Here is a 22849-nt window from a genome sequence, read left to right on the forward strand (position 1 = left end):
AATTTGATACCCAAGACCTGTAATCACCTTGGTCACTCTTCTCTGAACCTTCCCTCAACTATTTGCATTTTTTAAGATCCAGTCGCCAAAAATTATATGCATTCATCTGCATAGTATCTAGATAACAGCCCAGACCTTCCAAGGAGCAGCAGTCATAATCTGATTGCTGCTCCACTTGAGGTTTTACACATCTTGACGCCACTCGGCATTTTTGCCAAGTCTTCTGAGCCCAACTTCTCCAGAAATGTGGAGAGCGGGGTCCCTTGAAGAACTCCACTGCAACAGGCTAGAGTCGGGAGGAAGACAGGAGGTGCACTCTTTTTATGGCACTAGCTGCCATATGGTAAGTTTAAATGTCCAGAATGAACATCAGTGAATGGGTGAATAGACGAGTAGATTCGGCTGGAAGGTGGGTGTGGGTAGTTAGGTGAATGGCTAGTTGGGTTGGGGAGGGAGTCAGGTCGCGGGATAGTCAGGGGAGGTAGGCCCTCCCGATAGTCGGATTGGGAATTAGTTACGAGGTCAGGAGCAGTTGTCTGGGTATGGAGTGGTGGTCATGTCAGGAGGAGTAGTCAGGCAGGATGGGGAGGGGGCTGGTAGTTGGGTCGGGCCAGGTGTAAGCTGGCCTAGATTTCACATTTTATTTTAGAAGGATTGATGTTGCCTGCTTAATTTAACCATTTTTAGGTGCTTTTGTAAACAGATGTGTTTTGCAATTGGCCAACAAAATCAGGCCACCATTTTGTACTAACACCTTATCTAAAAAGAGCCATTTTGTGATTTGAACACCTGCTGCCAAACGATGCAACATTTCAGTACACTAACTTCTAGTATTGTAAAGTAGCAACTGGACAGCAACAGGTGATTATTAGAAGTACCTCAATTACTCTTTTATTGATGGTAAGCAATTAATCAAGTAGCTAAAAAGAGTTTGGTTTTATTTATTTCTGTTCTTCTACTAACATCCCTATCTGCAATTTAAACATGTTTTGTGAGTGCCTGTGGAAAGCAACTGCAGTATTCTGACAAGTCCCCTATTGGAATACACTGTCGTTGACTGGTCTAGTGCCAGGCCTAATGAATAAAGATTCTGTCCAATACTGAGATAAGGAACACATATTGAAGTAATCCATTGTCTGTTTAAAGCAATGTGTGCAGATGGACAGATCCAATGAAATTAATGATTACATTATTGACCAATTGGCTATTAACAACAACTTTGGATCAAGGTGGGGGTATGCCAGAATTAGGTATAAAAAGAATCTCTGGAACCACCTTGCTTGTGTACACCAAGTGAAGGGATCCTGTATTGTGTTTTCTCAGAGACAGAGGCCGAATTGCTGTTGACGTGGGCCCTGGATAGTGTGGTTTCCTTTTGGAATTCCTGTCAGTGAGAAGGGTTGAGGTCATTTACTGCTTCTTCTGGATTGGCCATCCATTTGAAGTCAAAGTCTGTTGTATTATTGATAAGTATACCTTTTTGTTTAATTGCTTAAGTGTATTGTTGTTTTGTTTTATTGTTTATTCAATAAACTTTAGTATTATTTGCAAATTCAGTGTCTAAACTCTTTGCCTGATGATCACATCTCTGACAAACTATAACAGTTTAAAGGGTTAATTTGGGATCCAGTAATTAGGATGCATGCAACTAGATTAAATCATTCTAAATTTATCAAAATACTCTTTTTTTAAAAAAGTACACAGGTCAAGGGGGGCAGGGTCAGGGGTGTAGTTGGTTGGTGGATGGGGATGGGAAATGTGGTCAGTGAGAGTGATTGGGATGCCAGTTGTATAGTTACCCAGGAGATAGACTAGGTTTTAATCTAACATTTCCTGGGTAACTATCTAGGTAGGTACTGCGGATCTGTCCAAAGTCCCCGACACTAACTCAGGGATAAGGTACATTCATGGGATGGGGCGGGGGTCTCAGGTAACAGGGGAATTATCCATCTGAAGTTCAAACTCTCCTGGCAATTCCCACGGAGGTCAGCGTGTCAGGACTTCTGTGGGTTCCTGGCATACATCTTTGGTCATATGTCCAGTCTCTGATGATCCTGAGATCGAAAGATCTAGACCAACATTTTCTGATTTCCAATCCAATACTCTCCAAATACATTTTCAGTAACTGAAAGACCAAACCTGATAACTACTGCACATTGACTAGATGCTTTAAGGGTATGGTCAATGATCACCCCCTAATCCTTTCATGTTTTACATATTTTTCAGATGCACTGCCTTACATAAATCAACATTGAAGTATTTCTGTAATATTTGTCCATCTGCTTAACTGTTCTAGGTTTTTTCAAAGATAATTTCCCTTTTACTTGTTTGTTGCACATATACTTTTGTCAGCAGTAAATTTAATACAAATATACTAGATTCCTTACTTCATTGAATTTGCTGACAAAATAATTGTGTGATAAGTATCATTTGTCTAGTGACTCGTGATGATTGTGATAACATAGGGGTATCTTTGCTTTGCCGCAAGTCACCAGATGAGTTATGGTTTAGTAAAGGCATGCATTGTTCATACTCCATTATTTTGTCAGCAAATTCTATGGAGCAGGTTGTTGGTTTATTTGCACTACTCTGCCATTGGCTTTTCATATACAACAGCTTACTCTTAGCCACCCCATGATTTTATGAAGTTACTACACTGGTGTATTAATGATTAAACTCGCCACAAAGTCTAGTAATTAACAGAGCAAGCATTATTTTGAAGATGTGATAATTATTATTACCAATTTATCTCTTGCCCAAAAAGTGAACAATTAAAAGCAGGGAATTTCATTCCTTAAGGTTGTGAATTGTTGTTGGTGATTTAAAAATATACAAATTTTTAAAAAATCGATTTTCCTTTGTCGTTTTTTCTCTCTATTGATCCAATCTATCTTTCCCTCTTTATTTCTCCTTCTGTGACATTGAATTCAACTGCGTTCTCTGTCGTTCTGTTTATTTCTCAATAGTTTAATCTAATTGATTGACACATCCTGTTTGTCCCGTTGTCCATCAAGGTCCCAAATAAAAACAAAAAACTGCGGATGCTGGAAATCCAAAACAAAAACAGAATTACCTGGAAAAACTCAGCAGGTCTGGCAGCATCGGCAGAGAAGAAAAGAGTTGATGTTTCGAGTCCTCATGACCCTTCAACAGAACTGATTTTTCTTTACAAGGAGAGGGAAATATAAGCTGGTTTAAGGTGGGGTGGGGGGGGAGAGAAGTGGAGGGGGGGGTGTTATTGTAGGGACAAGCAAGCAGTGATAGGAGCAGATCATCAAAAGATGTCACAGACAAAAGAACACAGAGGTGTTGAAGTTGGTGATATTATCTAAACGAATGTGCTAATTAAGAATGGATGGTAGGGCACTCAAGGTATAGCTCTAGTGGGGGTGGGGGAGGATAAAAGATTTAAAAATAATGGAAATAAGTGGGAAAAGAAAAATCTATATAAATTATTGAAAAAAAAACATAAGGAAGGGGGAAGAAACAGAAAGGGGGTGGGGATGGAGGAGGGAGCTCAAGACCTAAAGTTGTTGAATTCAATATTCAGTCCAGAAGGCTGTAAAGTGCCTAATCATTGCCCTCGCTGCAACACAGTCAGCTCGCACTTCCAGCAGCTTTGAGAGCAAAACATTTTTAAGCTGAAGGATGCAGGAACAAGTTTAATTAACAGGGCATGCCATGAGATGCCCCTGCTCCAGCAAATCCTGGGCCATTATGAACAGAGAAGTATCTAAACCTATCCCTAGCTACAGAGCAGTTTTATCATATAATTTTTCCATCTATTCCACAATTTTTCCTATTGTCTTGATGTAAATATTTGTTTACTGACTTTTAAAAACCAAAGTAAACATTATCTACTGAATTAACTTAATTGAGTTACCAGCCCCCAAAAATTCTAGTAAATTTATAAGGAATCATATATTTTTAAAATCATGCTACCCAGCCATCTACGATGCTTGTACTCTTTAAATTTGCATTTACAGTCCTCAAACATTTTATCCCATTAGAGGTGTTAGATAAACTGGCCTTCAATTGCCAGCTTTGTCTCTTATTCTTTTTGAATATTGAGCCCATATTTATTATTCTTTGGTACTCCAGTTCTAATAGAGCACTGAAAAGTATCAACCTAAACATCAGCAGTTCCTCCTCTAATTCCTAGAGAATTTTAGGATATATCCCATCTGACCTCCTAAACATTATGGATTAACCAACTCCATTTACCACTACCGTAATTGTTGCAGTCCTTCATTGTGAAGACTGGCATAAAGAATCTATTGTTACAGGTCAGGAAGGTCATTCAGTCCATTTTTGCTCAACCATTCAAGATGATCTTACAATCCCAACATAGGAACAGCCAATTGGTTCTAAAATGATTTATGTTCTTCAACTCCACTAGTCTATTGGGGAGTCCATTAGAAATACCAATCACTCTGTGAAGATCATCAGGATTATCACGACCGACTGGGGATAGTGCGCTGTAATATCAAGCCCCACTGTTCCCTGAACCGTGACAAATGTGAAAAAAGTTTGATCAGACCATCAGATTGCCCTAATTCTACCTAATTATTTAATTTAGGTTAACAGAATACAAGCACCAGGTTTGTAAACTTAAGTAAATAACAGTTTATTGAACAAACTGTCGTTAACCTGTGGCAAAAGAAGAAACATGAACTGCTAATTTCTAACACTAATTAAATTCTCCCCTCTTCTTAAATCCCAATACACACATATACAAGAAACATAAAAACATGGATTTTAAGGGTGGGATAAAACAGTTCAATAGCACCAATTCTGGACTACAGGATTCGATAGGCTGATTTTGATCGATGCCTTACAAATTCATTTAAGTTGTTGATGACACAAGGTGGTCTTCCAGCACTTTCTGTATTTTAGTTCACTGGTTCAGCACTTGCCTTTCAATATCTCTAACGGTGATTTTCCCCTTTGCCTCTTGCCAGGGGTTTTCAGAAAGAGAGCAGGTTATAAGAGATACGAGAAGAAAACAAACAGCCAGCTATTATTGTGGAATTACTGGAATCTTCCACACACAGGAGAAAGAGGTTTTAGATCTTGTTCCTTTCAGCCTAGGAGCTATTCTGTTGCACTGCTTCTCTCTCAAAACCTTGGTCACCTGGTCAGGAGACAATTAAATGCTGTTGTCAGGCAGTACCCTTGGTCTAACACTCCTTTTCGGCACCATCCTGTCTTTCATGGCACACTCTGTTCCAGGACTGCATCTCTCATCCAGTGGACATGTCTTTCAATCTGCAACCATTGTAATTTTAATCCACAATCCAACAGAAAATAAAAAGATATGTTCCTTACAAGGATATCAATCACTACAATCTGAACCTGTGCTCCCTTGACATACTCCTGCAATTCAGTTTGAAGTAATTTTCCAAATTCCCTTTTTCTGTTGTTTACTACTGTTTATACTTCAAAAGATTCACCTCTCAAGTGCCTCTTTTTGAGATTGAAAAGCCAACTGTTCCCATTTTCTTTACAAATCAGTCACCTAACATTAGGAATCAGATTTGTGATTTTTCTTTGCACCACCTTCCCTGTTTGAGTTTTACTATTGTGTATTAGTGACCAGAACTGGACACAGTACTCTAGATGCTATCTGACCACAGCTGTATACAGTTTGAGCATGATTTCTTTTGACCTGTACTCTACTGCTTTGGCTGTAGAGTTGAATATTCTATGAGCCTTGTGATTGCTACTCTGCAGTGGCTGAACATGTTGTCCTGAACGTCTCAAATTGTGGCCATTCTTCATTTATAAGCAATAACTGATATTCGACTGTGCAGCCTATAGTAGCCGAAAATATACCTGCCCTCATCTAATGCCAAACACACATTCCATCAGTAGTCACTGGATAGTGATTAGGAGTGAGAACTATTGCTGATTCAAATCTCTTTAATCAAGGGATGTTGAGATAAACTGTAATATTCCATCTATGCTAGGTAAAATAAGTTGAATTAGAGCAGACCAGGAATCAAACCTGGGATGTTCTGGTTTGCAGTACAAGCATGTTATAACATTGGTGGATCTTTGTTTGCTTTTCTGAAGCCAAAGTGTGGGTATAATTCAGCACTACAATGTTTGCTAAGTTCACACATTATGAATGCATCAAGCACAGCACAAAGACATTAACAACATTTGACAGAGTTGGTGCTTGATTAGATAGAAAAAATGTTGTTCAATAGATCATTTTAACATTAACATGCTCAAGCGCTGTTCTTACTGCTCAAGAAATAGACTTAAAGAAAAAGATAAATCTGTATATTTGTACATTTGAAAAATCAATTACAAGAACTGCTTGGTGATGAATCACATTATGGTATTTTCTTGCTGAGAATGACTGAATGTGAAAACGATTTCAAATACAGTTTATGGCTCATTTAACCTTGTGGAGTGTTCATTTCTTGTTTACTTTATCCATACAATTAAAGGTTCCATTTTGAAAATGGAGAACAATATTAAAAACCACAGATATGTTATGAGTATGTAATGAATCTGAATTATTACGGCACAGTAAATAAGGAATGACCAACCAACAAGATTTTTCTTGTGTAATAAATCTTCACTCCAAGAACATATGAAGGCTTTCGAGTGAAAATGCTCATGTGGAGCTTTTAAAGAACATGACGGCTATGTAATTAATGACTAATTAGTTAGCTGGACTAAAATCTGTCTTTGCAATCACGACAAATTAACACATCCATGGGTGTTGGAAACTCTCTTATGTATGAGAGATCTGGTCATGTTAATCGGGGATGCAATATCAAAATTTCATGATACCAAACCAGCACGCATGGCAAAACAGAAGAATAATGCTGGTACACTGACAGAATAGGAGAATGGGCAGGTAGTTGCAAACCTAATTCAATGTAGATAAATGTAAAGATTTACATTTTAGAAAGATGTGACAGAATTGAAAAATGTGCTAAACTGCCATGTTCTCAGCAAGTAGCCTAATGGAGAGCTACGAGCATTGATATGCTGATTCTTAAAAACAGGACATACAAAATAGGAGAAAACTAGGCCATTTGTCTCCTTGAGCCTGCCCTGCCATGGTTGATCTGTTTGTTTCAAGTTCTACATTCCCATCTATCCCCGATAATCTTTGATTCCCTTCCCTAACAAGAATCTATCTAGCTCTGCCTTAAAAATATTCAGTGACCCCACTCCCACTGCCTTCTGAGGCAGAGTTCCAAAGTCACACAACCCTCAAAAAAACTGTCCTCATCTCTATCCTATAAGGGCGACCTCTGATTTTAAAACAGTGCCCCCTAGTTCTGGACTCACCCACAAGAGGAAACATCCTTTCCTTGTCCACCTTGTGGACATTTGGGATCTTATATATTTAAATCAAATCGCCTCTCACTCTTCTGAACTCTAGTGGACTAGTGGAACAAGCCCAGCCTGTTCAAGCAATCTTCAAAAGTCAACTGGCTCATTCCAGGTATCAATCCTAAATCTCCTCTGAACCACCTCCAACACATTTACATCCTTCCTTAAATGAGATGACTAAAGCTGCACACAGTATTCAAGATGTGGTCTCACCATTGCCCTGTACAACTGAAGCGTGACATCCTCACTTTTATGTTCAGTTCCTCTCGTAATAAAGGATAGCCTTCTTGATTACATGCTGTACCTGTATACTGACTTTTGAGGCTCATGCACAAGCACACATAGATCCCTCTGCACTTTGGAAATCTGCAGCTGTTCTCTATTTAAGTAATACTCTGCTTTTTTAGTTTTCCTGCCAAAGTGAACAACTTCACATTTTCCCACATTATACTCCATCTGCCAGATTTTTGTCCACTCACTCAATTTATCTATATCCGTCTTGTTATGATAAGGCAGGTGATAATTGCTGGGCCGACCAAACCTCCAAGGGAAACTTGGTCAAGCTATCACAATGATTTTGCAATTTGTGTTTAAGAGAAGGTATGTGTACTGAAGTCAGAAGTAAAGATTCCACTACTACTTTTGGAGATTTTAAATATTAAATTAAAATATTTATTAAAAGAAAGCTTAAAGACACAAGATTACAGATACACAGTTAAATTTATCTTACATTTTGAAAAAGATTTCTACTTAGCTAGACTCACAAATAAGCACCGTTTTCCAGACATTAGTCCCAATAGATTTGTAATCTATTAAAAAAATCCAGTAATATTACTGCAAAGCACCCACTATAGGGGAGGTATTTCACAGGATTTCTTCTCCTTCTCACTCGACAATGGAAAATCCAAGGTTTGTAACAACACCTTGCTTTCTGGAACAAACACACACTTCTCTGGGGTGGTTAGAGGCTGCTTACTTCACAGATTTGTCCTTGCACAGCACAATCTTCAATATCACATGGCCACACCCCATACAGTTTTTAATCTTTCCTTAAATATGTTTTTTCCTCTTCCATCTTTAAGCCGGTTGTTATTAACTTTCTTAGAAGTTACCTTTCCCAGAATATAAAAATCTTTCATGTTGGCTTTATGGCCACTACTTTCAGGAAAAATAAACTTAATAATTTTGCTATATTCAGTTATGATCTTTGCCAGTTGTAAAACTACCTTCTTTTCTCTTTGAAATTTAACTTCTCATTTATCTCCTAATGCAAAGTCCTATTCATGCTGTACCTACTTGTATCCCATCTTGGCTTGTTCATCTCCACTTCAAAATGCCTGCTTTTTCACACATCCCTTTGATGATTTAAACTTTACAGTCTGACTGCCTTCAGTTTAATTACCTTAGTCACACAAACATACACACAGACCCCACAAGCCTGCCTCAGAGTATCCCATAGTAATATTGGAAAAAGAATGATGTTTTCTTTACAGTCTACAAACTCCTTGTGTCTTCTTCACAAGAAGCTTTATTGCCTATCTTTGTATCATCTACAAATTTAGCTACCATGCCTTCTCTCCCCTCACTTAAATAATTGATGTAAAAAGTTGAGGCCCCAGCACAGACCCCTGTGGGACCTCACTAATCACATCCTGCCAATCAGACAAAAGCCCATTTCTGCATACTCTGTTTTCCGCCAGCCAGCCAATCTTCTATCCAGGCTAATATGTTACCCCATATGCCATAAGCTTTTATTTTCCGCAATAACTTTTGATGTGACACCTTACCAAATGCCTTCTGGAAACTCAAGTACAGTACGTCTACAGACTCACCTTTATCCACAGCACGTTACTCCTTCAAAGAACTCTAATAAATTGGTTAAACATGATTTCCCTTTCAAAAACCATGCTGACTCTTCCCAATTACCTTGTGTTTTTCTAAGAGCCCAGCTATAACTTCTCTAATGATCAAATCCAACACCTTCCCCACAACAGATGTCAAGCCAACTGCCGTAAAGTTTCCGGTTTTCTGCCTCCCTCCCTTCTTGGATAGAGGGGTTTATTTGCTACTTTCCAGTCTGATGGAACCTTTCCAGAATCTAGGGAATTTTGGAAAATTAGCACCAGAATATCTACTACCTCATTAGCCACCTCGTTTAACCGTAGGATGATGTTCATCAGGACTTGGAGACTTGTCAGCCCACAACTTCATCAGTTTGCTCAGTACCACTTCCCTGGTGATTGTAATTTCACCAAGTTCCTCTTTCCCCTCCACCTCCTGATTTACAGCAATACTGGAATGTTTTTTGTATCCTCTATAGTGAAGACAGAAGCAAAATATTTGTCCATTTCACCTGCCATTTCCTTATTATCGACTACTAACTCTCCATTCTCACTCTCTAGAGGACCACTTACTTTACCTACTCTTTTCCTGTTTAAATACCTGGAGAAACTTTTGCTATCCGTTTTTACAATTCTAGCGAGCTTCCTCTCATACTCTAATTTCTTTCTCCTAATTAACCTTTTGGTCATTCTCTACCATTCTTTATATTCTGACCAGTCATCTGACCTGCCATTCATCTTTGTGCAGTTAAATGCTTTTTCCTTAAGTTTGATGCTTTCCCTAACTTCTTTAGTTAACCACAGATGGTGGGTCCTCCCTTTAGAATTTTTCTTTATAGTAGGGATATACTTATTCTGATTATTCTGAAATAACGCCTTAAATGTCTGCCACTGCTTCTCTATTGATTTATCCCTTAGTCTACTATCCCAGTAAACTTCAACTAGCTGAGCTTTCATGCCCAGATAGTTGCCCTTATTTAAGTGTAAAATACTAGTCTTACCACTCTTCCCCCTTTCATACGGGATGTAAAATTCAATCATATTGTGGTCACTGCTATCTAGGATCAATAATTAGTCCTGCCACATTACACAATACCAAGTCTAATGTAACCTGCTCTCTGATTGGTCCCAGAAACTGCTGCTCCAAGGAGCTATCTTGAAAACATTCTTTGAACTCATCCAGGCTACTGCTGCCAAACTGATTTTTCCAGTTTATATGTAGATTAAAGTCACCCATTATTGCTGTCCCTTTATCACAAGCACCCAATATTTCTTCTTGTATACTTTGTCCCACATTGTGGTGAGTGTTAGGGGCCCTGTAGACCACTCCCACTAGTGACTTCTTTCCCCTACTATTCCTCATCTCCACCCAAATTGATTCTATACCCTGATCTTCTGAACCAAGATCATCTCTAACTATTCCATTAATGCCACCCTTGATTAACAGCGCTACCCCTCCACCTTAACCTAGCTTCCTATTCTCCTTGAATGTCATATACGCCTCAACATTTGGGACTCAATCCTCGTCATCTTCTAGCCACGTCTCTGTAATGGCTATCAGATCATATTTATTTACTAGAACGTATGCTTTCAATTTTTTGCTTTGCTATGAATGCTACTTTAATGTATTCAGATACAGAGCCTATAGTTTTGACTTTGTTACCTTTGTAACATCTAGTCTTGATTGTTGGTGCATTCATAGGCTTTTCTCTGTCCCTTCCTGCCATTCTCCAACCCTTATTTCCCATGTTACTATTTTCCTCTCTTATCTTGTCTCTACTCTTTGATATACCACATCTTTCCACATTTGATCCCTTGGCCCCACTATTTAGTTTAAAATCCTCTCTACGTCCCTAGTTATGCAGTTCCCAAGAACTGTGCTGGGACCGGTGTTCAGATGTAGACCGTCCCAACGGTACAGCCCCCACTTTCCCCAGTACTGGTGCCAGTGCCGCACAAACTGGAACCCATTTCGCCCAACCAGTCTTTGAGCCACATATTCATCTCTCAAATTTTATGTACCCTATGCCAATTTGCAAGTGGCTCAGGTAATAATCCAGAGATTATAACCTTTGAGGTTCTGCTTTTCAATTTAGTACCTAGCTCCTCATACTCTCCATGCAGAACCCCTTTCCTAGTTCTATCTATGTCGATGGTACCTACATGGACCATGGCAACCAGATTCTCCCCCTTCCACTGCAAGTTCCTCTCCAGCCGTAAGCAGATGCCACGCAGGCAAACATGGCTGTCTGGACTCTCACTCTTTGCTGCAGAGAATAGTGTCAACCCCCTCAATATACGGTCCCCTACCACTACTGTAAATTAAGAAAATACACAAAAGGCAAATTGGATTTCTGTTTTATATGTAGAGATATTAAAAGATAAAGAAAGGAACAGGTGAAAAATTGGAACAAGATATTTTTCATTGTAGTTGGAGTTTTGGTCACCCCACTTCGAAAAGGTATTGGAGCCATGAAAAAGTGCAGTACAGATTCAGAACGATCAAAGGATATATTTATGATGAGAAACTTAAAGTAGTGCTGTATTTACTGAAATAGGTAAGCTGAGGAATTGAAGGGTTATTTATTGACAGGCCTGGTGTATATTTCAACATTTGCGCATTTACATGGTTCCTTATATTTTCAGGATATTCAAAATTAATCATACATGAAGTAGTTTGAAAATTCAATCTTGTTAAGAGGAGGCAAATTCAGCAGAATGGTCTCACATACAGCAAACAAAATAACCAGTTATACTGTTAGGGAAGAATTTTGTTGGGCAGGACCTGAGGAGAACTCTCACTCCTCTGCGTAGTGAATGTCATAGAATTGCTCAAAACACAAATATAGGCTTGGTTTCATGCCACATCTGAAAGACAGCACCTTAGCAATCGCTCACCATTGTACACAAGTGCCGGTTGATCTTGCAATAGGTAGGCAGGAGTGGGGTTAGGATGGATAGCTCTGGTGGGAAAGCTAAGACTGGGGCAGACACACCATGCACCAATGGACACCTTCCCTACCAGAATTTTAATAATTTTATGCACTGAGATACATCTCAAGATGACTGGATTATACAGCAAAACAAAATAGGTCATTAGAACCCTGTGTAACTTATCTGCAAAGATAGCTTTGAAATTCTGGGCATCGTAATATAATAAAAAATATCAGAGAGATGGCTCTGAGACTTAGAAATCGCCCCCACTAAGGCTCAGAAAAATTAGTTCCTTTTTGTAAGTGCTATTAGCTTCATACATTCTTCCCACAACCAGGTTATAATGCTACTTTTGAACAAATAAATAAATGAAACTCAACAATATAGTTTGAGTGACAGATGGCCCTGTGACTCAAATCAATAAATAACTTTCAGCTTGAGAGTCACCTTCTCAGACATTTTTATTTGCTGGGCAACTCTACTATGCAAAGATTTTAACACTGTTGCTTGACTTGGACATAAGCAATAAACAACTCTGATGGTAAACAAGCTTCTCAGTTTATTCCCAATTGCCAGCCCAAAACTGTCCTTTGTCAGTTGCAGTATGGTTCGTTAATTTTCCAAGAATAGTGAGCCAGCATCTATTTATGCATAAATTATCTGAGCTGAACAGTTCATTACCTGCACATCTTTTACATCTTGGCTTCCTACATTTCCAGGCAGAGAGTAGATACTGTCCTGTCCAAAGCCAGTGGAGCCTCTGTAATTTACTGTAAAATAGTGTCAGTAAGATTAGTCTGCATGGTGGAGAATAGAAAGGAAATCTGAAAATATTGGAATTCAAATATAAGCAGAAAGAGTTGGAAATATACTCCACCTACATCTCAGCAGTTAAGCGAACTGACCTCTATTTCAGGGGTGGTGGGAGCGGACAAGAAACGCTTCATTAGTATGAATGAGGGGGTCTGCAGCCAAAATGAAAACCTATCTTTTCAGATTCTGATGGGCCCAATGTGTATCTCCAACATTTTCCTCTTTCACCCTTAACAGTGCAGGAATCAAGCCCCCACAAGCCCTGTAAAGCAACTCATTCTACAAAATAAACGCTTCACTCTGATACCGTGGGTCATAAGGGAATTTTTGCTACATTTACTGTTCACTGTAAAGTGAATCAATTATGTTGTTTACGGTCACTGAAATCCAATGAGCACAGACGTAGCATATGCGGTTATGGCTTTTTTCACTATACCATCTGACACTTGCCATCAATCCCACTCCAGTTCTTAACTCTGAAGAACTGCACTTTATTTCTAAAAGGACTCAAGCCTCTGTTGGTACATAGGAACGTGGGACTTAAGAGCAGAAGTAGGCCATTCCTGCTCTGCCATTCAATAAGATCATGGTTGATCTGATTGTGGTCTTAACTCCACTTTCCTGTCTGCCCTCCATAATCCTTGACTCCCTTGTGAATCAAAAATCTATTGGTATGGGTATTGAGCTTTTACAGCTGAGAACTTAAAGGCAGCATGGCTATTAGCAATGCTGGTCAGCTGAAGCCAGGCTACCCGAGGTGACCTGAAATAAGTATTTCCATTTCAAGAATTGGAGAAAAATTACTTTAAATTAATATAAAAGCAAAAAACTGCAGATGCTGGAAATCCAAAATTTAAATTAATACACTGGGATCTAGTTATAATGCAATCTGTCATAGCATTGAACTCAGTATTAAATGGATCCATCTTGGACCTCAAAATTTTTCATTTAAATTTAGCTTTCCAGGACACATTTTCAGAACATTATTAAAGTACAATTGCAACAAATGATTTAGAACCAACCAATGAAATGGCAGCCTCATAACTAATTAATACATAATTTTTCTCTGTATAATTACAGGTCAAAGTTGTACTGATATCCACATAATTAATGCAAAATGTGTACTGAATCATGAAAGAAAACATCTTACGCCATCACTAAGAAATTGAAAATCATCACCCAGATCAGGGAAGGCGCTACACAAACATCCATGAGGATTGCAGAATCAATGTTTTGTGGTTGACATAAGCAGAGAAATTGAAAAGGATGTCGATAGAGACAGATGAATATGTCCAAGTAAGAAAGCCTGAAATGCCATCAAAAGACCTTTGTGTAGCCCACCCAGCAGACAGCGAAGGGTGTAATTGCATCCTGTTTTTCAAGCACATATTAAGAAGTTTTGCCACCAAGTGGATGAAATATCAATGCTCCAGTAGAGTTTTGAGCCAGCAAAGGATAGTTAGCAAGATTGAAAAACAGATTTGGCACTTCACAAGTTACTTTAAGAGGAGAACAACTGTCCTTGGACAAGCCAATCGCAACATCATTGCCTGCTGAATGGAAGAAGATTTTACACTAAGGGGGATAAACTGAAGAACAAATCCACAACCGTGGGACAGACCTATACTATAAAACGTTACCAAAGAAAATGCTAGTAAGTAAATGCACCGCCAACAAAATGTCTGGATGTAAACAGATAAAAGCAAGGTTGATATTCTTCTTTTGCTTCAACAAAACTGGTCTGCACAAGCTGATTCCACTTGTCATGCTTCCATCATCTAAACCTAAAATCACTAACATGCAAAGACTTAAGTTGTGCCAATGCCCGCATGACACCATCAATTTTCAAAGACTGGTTCCACAATAAATTGATACAAAATGTCAGAAAACAAAAACAGACAGAACAAATTACCAAAGATAGCTATCTTCTTGACAACTGCCCTGCACGCCCATAGTGAACCTGGTAATAGGAAATGTGAGCAACAAATGTGACTAAATACCAAAAAACACAACACCAAAATTCAACCTCTTGACTAAGGCATTGTTTAGACCATCAAACATTACTACAGAAGAGAAGTGATCAACGGAATGGTGGACAGTGAGATAACGTATCAACTTGCCTGAAGAAATTCAACATGAAAAAGGGAATTTTACTAATGCGTCCATGCCCAGCAAGATGTGATAATCGGCTAGATCAAAAATTCCTAGAGACATGCTGTGGGTGCCATATTTAACACGGTAATCAATAGCAACGACAAGGAGGATTCCGAACACTTCAGTGAAGGAGAAATATTGAGGTCGAGAAAAGAGTTGTGGACTATGATGGATTCAATGAACACAATCTAAAATGTTAGTTCTATACTTGGAGCCGAATTAGATATTGACGACATCAATGCCTGGCTCAATATTGACGCCCAAAAAGTTACAATTGATGATGAAATATTGGCAGTGAAACAGATCCAAACCCTCGAGACGGCCAGCAAGCCTAAGATGATGATGACTACTGTGACAACAAGACTGGGCCACTACCATTATCCCATAGTCATCCAATACCTAGAACAATTGCTGAGATATTTGAAGACAGCAAAAAAAATCAACTTCTCTAAGTTTGACACAACTTTAAAACATCCTATAACTAGCAAAGGGAGAGGTGAGGACTAAATGTGAACAGTTAAAAATAACTGATTCCTGAAAACGCATCCATCCATTCAATAATGACTGAGTGTATATATAATATATAAGTATATATTCACATTTCAGTTACGGGAAAAAAGATCTTATTTATTTGAACTGATTTGTCCTCATTTTGTTTTATTGTTCTGGCTACTCGCTTGCGACTTTTGAAAGAAGATTGTGATAACACTCTCTCAAATATAACACAATCTTGTGATTTAGACACCATAACAGGGTCCTACTCCGTTTTGCCCTCTCCACCTGTCCCCAGATCCCCCTTACACCAGACAAGTGCACTCCTTCAAAGAAATATAGGAAAACAGGTACAAACTATATGTAATCAAGAAAATGCTTTATATTTGATCAAAAACCTTGCCTATACTTTATCTGCTCTACTGTAATATTAATTTATAAACCCCTTTTTTAAACTGTACCTCTATCAGAAGACACTCCAATCTGAGACCACCTGTCAAATAATCTGACCCCAACTGATCTTCAATGGTCAGTAAGAAAGAGGTGAACATGAGTAATGTGGTTAACTTGCCTATTTAATTTTTCCCTCCTCACATGTGTAAGAACTCCTCCTCTACACTCAGCCTCTGGACTCAGCACCATCCCAAGGACACCACGCAGCAATGATTGGGAAGATAATTTACAATTTACCATTGGAATATGACCTCAGCCCTTGTAAGAGGACAGCAAGTTAGTCATGTGCACTACTTACCGAGTAGCACAGCGAATCCCAGCCTGCAGAGTGTGCTAGGATACAACATCCATTCTGCTGTGAAAATTGAATGTGGTCCACCTATACAAGAAAAACACACGTGTCAGACAGCACCAGCAGATCTGCATGCATTTCTCTGATTTTGTTCCTCTAATTTTGGATTTCTTGTATGGGAGAAACAGGAGGGGAGAGAGGGGATTGGAAGTGTCCAAAGCAGCTACAGACCAGTGCCAGCATACAAAGGTCTGACTAGGCTGACTTTATTCAGTATAGCTCAATACTGATACCGCATACTCAAAAGAACAGAAGTAAAAGAGTTAAACCTCTCATGTCAAGTGCAAAAATAAAAGCATTTGACAATTAATTAACATCCAATGGAAGTTTAAAAGAAACAACTTTGCACAGTGACCTACTTCTGGTCCTAATTCACACACTGACTGTACTTGGATCAAGCTACAACCGTACCAATTCAAATATAACTCTAAGGAAGTGCCCCCTTTATAACCAATTAAGGAAACTGGCTTTATCTATTCTGGTGATATTTTACTCCATTTCCCAATACTTTTGTTCCTCTGCACTGGATTACACTTACTAACCAACTCCAAATAATTCAGTCATCCTATTTTTAATATTGACAGCATAAAACTGGCAATTATGTCTACTGCTGGAGACTGGCTCGGTAGTAAGGCTAAAATTCAGCAGACATACCAATAAACCAAATAGTCTCTTTAAAATTATCTATAAACAAACACGATATTCAACCTCAGCATGTCTGGCAACATCTGCGGAAACAGAAACAGAGTTAACGTTTCGAGTCCAATATGACTCTTCTTCAGGACTGGAGAGAGGTAAAAATGTGATGGGTTTTATGCTGTTGAAAAAGGGGGGAGTGGGTGAGGTGGAACAAAATAGGAGGTCAGCGATAGTTTAGAGGGGAGGAAAGGGTAAATGAGAAAGCTGTCTTAGAGCACACGACAAAGGGAGTGGTAATGATAATACTGAAGACTAATGCTTTAGGCCAGAGTAGGTGTAAAAAGCAGAATAAAGGTCAGCACTGTCTGAAAGCAAAATAGCATTATGTGTTAATAGCAGAAAAAGGGTTCAATGTTGTCTGAAAGCAAAAAACATGAAAACAAGATACAAACTGGCACTTGGAGAAAAAAATTCAAAATGGAGGACAGAGTTCATGGTTTGGAGTTGTTGAACTCAATGTTGAGTCCAGATGGCTGTAAAGTGCTAATCGTAAGATGAGGTGCTGAACTTCCAGCTTGCGTTGGGCTTCACTGGAACATTGTAGCAGGCCGAGGACAGAAATGTGAGCATGAGAGGAAGAGCAAAATAGCACATTCTGTTATATCGCTTTCAGTTAATAATTCTTCTTTCAACACCTATTAAAGACCAAAGCTCTGGTCTTCAATACTATCATTACCATTCCCTTTGTCTTGTGTTTCATGACAGCTTTGTCACTTAATCTCTCCTGCCCTCTAACCTATCCCTGGCCTTGGATTTTGTTCTACCTGCCCCTCCCCCTTTCTCAACAGCATAAAAGCTGTCATATTTCTACATCTCCCCAGTTCCAAAGAGAGTCAAATTGGACTCAAAATGTTAATTCTGTTTCTCTCTCCACAAATGCTGCCAGAGCTGTTGAGTATTTCCAGAAACTTCTGTTTTTCTTTCAGATTTCTAGAATCTGCAGTATTTTGCTTTTTAAAAATATTCAAAGAAAACAAAGAAAGGGGTACAAGGGAAATATATCACAAATATTGGAAGTGTAACAACAAAAATAATGCTGCAATTACAGAGTGGGTCAGTCAGTATACAAAAGAGAAAGAATGACTATTTCTAGAGGAACCCCTTTATCAGGTTCCAACCTGAAGTGTTAGCTTTTCTTCTTCTTTTGGATGCTGGCTGACTTGCTGTGTTTGCAGTGTCTGCTCAAGTCAGGTCTGTGATGGGAGGCAGATCAGATTCAATCAAATTCTTATTTAAAAGTAATTCAATTATGCAATAAAAGTCTAAAAACCAGTCATTACTGCACAGTGGTGAGTTAATACCAGTGAACAGCTGATCAGGAATTAATAAGGGTCAGTTTTAGTGGTTCTTCAATACCATATGCCCGACTCACACTATACAGTTCCATTTCAGATAATTCATTACAGAGCATTTCACAATCATTTTAACTCACCATGTGGCCAAACAACTAATGGAGGCGAAACACTTTCCTTCTTCTCTCCCGGCAGCAATAGGATACCTTCAAAATCCATCTCACCTGAATGAAAAGGATAAAAAACAACTGAAAAGGAAGGTACAACAGCACATAATCAGCAGCACCAGAAATCATTCCAGCAGTCAGCTGCCTCTCCTGCATATGCAACAGATTAAGCTGAAAGGGTACAAAGCAAAACACAAGAGCCTTGACACTTCAAATTCAAGCTGGCCAATTGCATAGTTGAAATTGGGAACTTTCTGCTGTTGTCAGATTAACGTCAGACAGCAACGTTGGGTTTCTGGAGGGAAACTGAAATAGTGCAACAAATTGGGAGCAAATGCTGGGGTAGAAAGAATATGTTACCAATTGAACATAATTTCTACCATCAGAAAGCAATTCAGATCAAACACATCCATTGAGTGTTTAACAAAGCAACCTCTTTTATAAGGAAGTGCAAGCACTTGCAAAGTCAAAAATTCAGAGAAAAATTAGTCCAACTTGGCAAGCAGCTCTCTGGTTCCTCAGTTTTTAATGAGTTAACGTAGGAACAAAGGAAATAGGAGCAGCAGGCCATTTAAAAAAAAATTAATTCACAGGATGTGGGTTTCGCTGGCTGGGTCAACTAGGGCTCATCCCTAGTTACCCTTGAGAAAGTGGTGGTGAGCTGCCTTCTTGAACTGCTGCAGTCCCTGTGGTGTAGGTACACTCTCAGTGCTGTCAGGGAGGGAGTTCCAGGATTTTGACCCAACGATAGTGAAGGAACGGTAATATATTTCCAAGTCAGGATGGCGAGTAACTTGGAGGAGAACTTCCAGGTTGTGGTGTTCCCATCTATCTGCTGCCCTTGCCCTTCTAGATGGTAATGGTTGTGGGTTTGAAAGTGCTGTCTAAGAAGCCTCGGTGAATTCCTGCAGTGCATCTTTTAGATGGTACACACTGTTGCTACTGTGTGTTGGTGGAGTGAGTGAATGTTTGTGGATGTGGTGCTAATCAAGCAGGCTGCTATGTCCTGGATGGCATCAAGCTTCTTGAGTGTTGTGGGAGCTGCACTCATCGAGGCAAGTGGGGAGTATTCCATCACACTCCTGGCTTGTGCCTTGTAGATGGCAGACAGGCTCTGGGGAGTCAGGAGGTGAGTTACTCGCCACAGGATTCCTAGCCTCTGACCTGCTCTTGTAGCCACAGTAGTTACATGGCTTTCCCAGTTCAGTTTCTGGTCAATGGTAACCCCCAAGATGTTGATAGTGGGGGATTCAGTGATGATAATGCCATTGAATGTGAAGGGGTGATGGTTACATTCCCTCTTGTTGGAGATGGTCATTGCCTGGCACTTGTGTGGCACGAATGCTACTTGCCACTTGTCAGCCCAAGCCTGGATATTGTCCAGGTCTTGCTGCATTTGGACATGGACTGCTTTTTGGCACGTCAAGCCTCCCCTGCCATCTAAACCGATCATGGCTGATTATCTTCCTCTTACGCCCTTTTTCCCACTATCCCCTGATATCTATAGTATCCAGAAATCTATTGATTTGAACATGCCGAATGACTGAGCTTCCACAGCCCTCCGGCGTAGAGAATTCCAAAGATTTACCACCCTCTGAGTGAAGAAATTCTCCTTATTTCAGTCTTAAATGACCTGCCCCTTATTCTAAGACAGTGTCACCTGGTTCTATACTCGCCAGCCAAGAGAAATGTCCTATCCGTATCTACCCTGTCAGGCCTTATTAGAATTTTCTAAGTTCTGATGAGATCACCTCTCATTCTTCAAAACTCTAGAGGATGCAGTCCCAATTTCCTCAATCTCTCCTCAGAAGACAATCCTGCCATCCTACAGATTAGTCTGGTGAACCTCCAATGCACTGCTTCTATGGCAAGTACATACAGATAAGGAGACCAAAACTGTACACAATACTCCAGGTGTGGTCTCACCAAGGCCCTATACAATTGCAGCAAGGCATCTTTACTCCTGTATTCAAATCCCCTTGCGATGAAGGCCAACAGACTATTTGCCTTCCTAATTGCTTGCTGCGCCTGCAAGCTTTTGGTGACTCATGAACAGGGACACCCAGTCCCTTTGGACTCAACACCTCTAACCTCTCTCAATTTAAGAAACACTTTGCCTTTCTGTTTCTTCTACCGAAGAGAATAACTTCAAACTTATTCACATTGTATTCCATCTGCCATGTTCTTGCCCTTCATTCACTTAGTCTGTCAGCAATGTCGTATTTAGGCTAAATCTGACTGAATCCCAAATCATTTACATTCTTACATACATGTGCAACTGCATACAGCACATTTGGCCATTCAGACCATGCCTGTGCCAGGATGACTCCTACATCAGTATAGAGTGAAACCGAATAAAGGGTGGTTTTCCCAGGAATGGCCTTTTCCTTTCTGTTAATGAACAACAACAATAAATTGTCACAACTTCCTCCCACTTTTCCTGAAGGTGTTGACTCTATGCTGATATAGAGCTCTACAGGTGGCATTTGATTTCTGGAATCTTGCCAAAGTTGCTATTATTCATGCGTGAGGTTTGACAGAGTGTTGACTAAAACAAACACCAAAGACAAATCTGATATCAGAGATCCCCATCATAGCACATGCTAACCCAGGGACAGCCCAACTAGGATCAGCACAGGTGAGGATTAAACCCAGGATTTTTGTTGCCTGGATGTCCATTATTCACAGGATTACTGAACACATATTTTAATTAGGGCAGCCACTGACCAAAACACCTATTAGCACCCAAAAGCACAGGGAGAAGATCCAGCAGTTAATGGGAAGTGAGAGGAGAGATGAATGAAGAATAAAGGGTAACCAAAAGCTATGTTGAGTAATGAAATGGAAAACAAGCTTTGGAATATAGAGCTCCTTGCTGTCGTTTTTTCTTTCCCTACTTACGGAATTTAGGGTTCTGCTGTTCACATGGCGGTGTGAAAGTCAGGATTTTCCACTCTATGCCTGGCAATGGTTCAGCTTCATCTAGTGCCACCCAAGTGATTCCTTGCTCTTTGCCTGCAGCAGGCAGAAAGCCCACTTTCTAGGAAAAATGAAATAACACTTTATAAAATCTCACAGTTCTACATTAATTTACTATTTTCTTAAATATGCACCTGAAAAGTAGCCCAATGAATTAATAAAGAAACTATTCCTTGTAAAGTTCTAAAGTGATTAGTGCGACATCCATGGGAGCAGGAGATTGCCGGGGGGGGGGGGGGGGGGGGGGGGAGGTTGCAGCAGAGGATTCTATTAATCTTGCAACAATTTCTAAAGAAAAAACTGCACTCCTACCACTAACTAACTACACAGAAACTTGTAGGAGTGCTATACATTAGATCATGACTGTTTATTTCCTGGTAATCTGCCTCAATTTATTTATGAAGTGGACTATTACATCTATCCAAGGTGACTCCAAAACAAAATTGTTGCATAAACTGTTGAAGTGCTGTGCTCAATGTTTATAAAATTCATTCCCAAGATTAGATTATTGCCCTTAATTTACAAAAATTTCCATTATTTCCTACATTTTCCATGGAAATAACTGATTAAATATTATACACTTTTGAGCTCTTCTGAAATTTCAAAAAAGTAGTGTTTTTCCAGAATTCATAAAATCATGGCCAGTACAAAAAAATTTCCAACTCACAATCAGACACTGACATGAGTTTGTGAACAAGCTGTTCACCTTTTTGTATTTACAATGGATTACAAGGATTCAAGGCATGCTCCACAGTCTACAGCCTTCTTACCAGAGTGGGTGGACAGTTCGGGGATGAGCATGTAACTACCATCAGATCTTGGTGAACAGCCAGCAGCGCCCAGCTCCCAGCACCTGAACCTGTAATACAAACAGTTGAAGGTGTCAAGAGGACTTTTCAGGTCACTAGGATGCCAATGGAGAGACGGCATCTAATTGAACTGAAGCCAAAGTAGAAAACTAAATGTAGTCGACGTAAAATACGAAAATCAGAAATTTACCACTGGTAAGTGAGGTCACATTCCCTGTTGTAATATTTATTACGAGGAGGTCCTGAGGAGAGCAGAGGCAAAGATTAGAACTTGTAGTTGAATTGCAAAACGTGGCTCAGATCATTCTTCTGCTCATAATTAAAAACTGCTCATTATGACAAAAGGCTCAAATAGTAATGGTTACAATTTTCTTTTAAATCAGCAAGTACGAATAAAAAAGTTAAATGGATTTATTTTTAACATTAATGAAAACAGAAACGTGAAATAAGTTACCCTGAAATGTAGTTGGGGTGGAACAGTATAACTAGATTCAAGAAACAATTT

General features: G+C 39.4%; 1 protein-coding gene across 1 annotated transcript in view; it reads right to left on the reverse strand.

Annotated features, from left to right (window-relative positions):
* The window catches only part of apeh (acylaminoacyl-peptide hydrolase), a 90239-nt gene that overhangs the window by 14889 nt on the left and 52501 nt on the right, over window positions 1–22849 (reverse strand). The window contains exons 13-18 of the mRNA XM_041190865.1: window positions 22535–22586; window positions 22306–22394; window positions 21458–21596; window positions 18530–18613; window positions 16345–16425; window positions 12816–12904 (exon numbers count right to left, since the gene is read on the reverse strand). Coding sequence (XP_041046799.1) covers window positions 12816–12904; window positions 16345–16425; window positions 18530–18613; window positions 21458–21596; window positions 22306–22394; window positions 22535–22586 — 534 coding nt within the window. The remainder of the gene's footprint in view (window positions 1–12815; window positions 12905–16344; window positions 16426–18529; window positions 18614–21457; window positions 21597–22305; window positions 22395–22534; window positions 22587–22849) is intronic.

Source organism: Carcharodon carcharias, chromosome 7 (genome assembly GCF_017639515.1).
Source record: "Carcharodon carcharias isolate sCarCar2 chromosome 7, sCarCar2.pri, whole genome shotgun sequence".
Taxonomy (NCBI): domain Eukaryota; kingdom Metazoa; phylum Chordata; class Chondrichthyes; order Lamniformes; family Lamnidae; genus Carcharodon; species Carcharodon carcharias.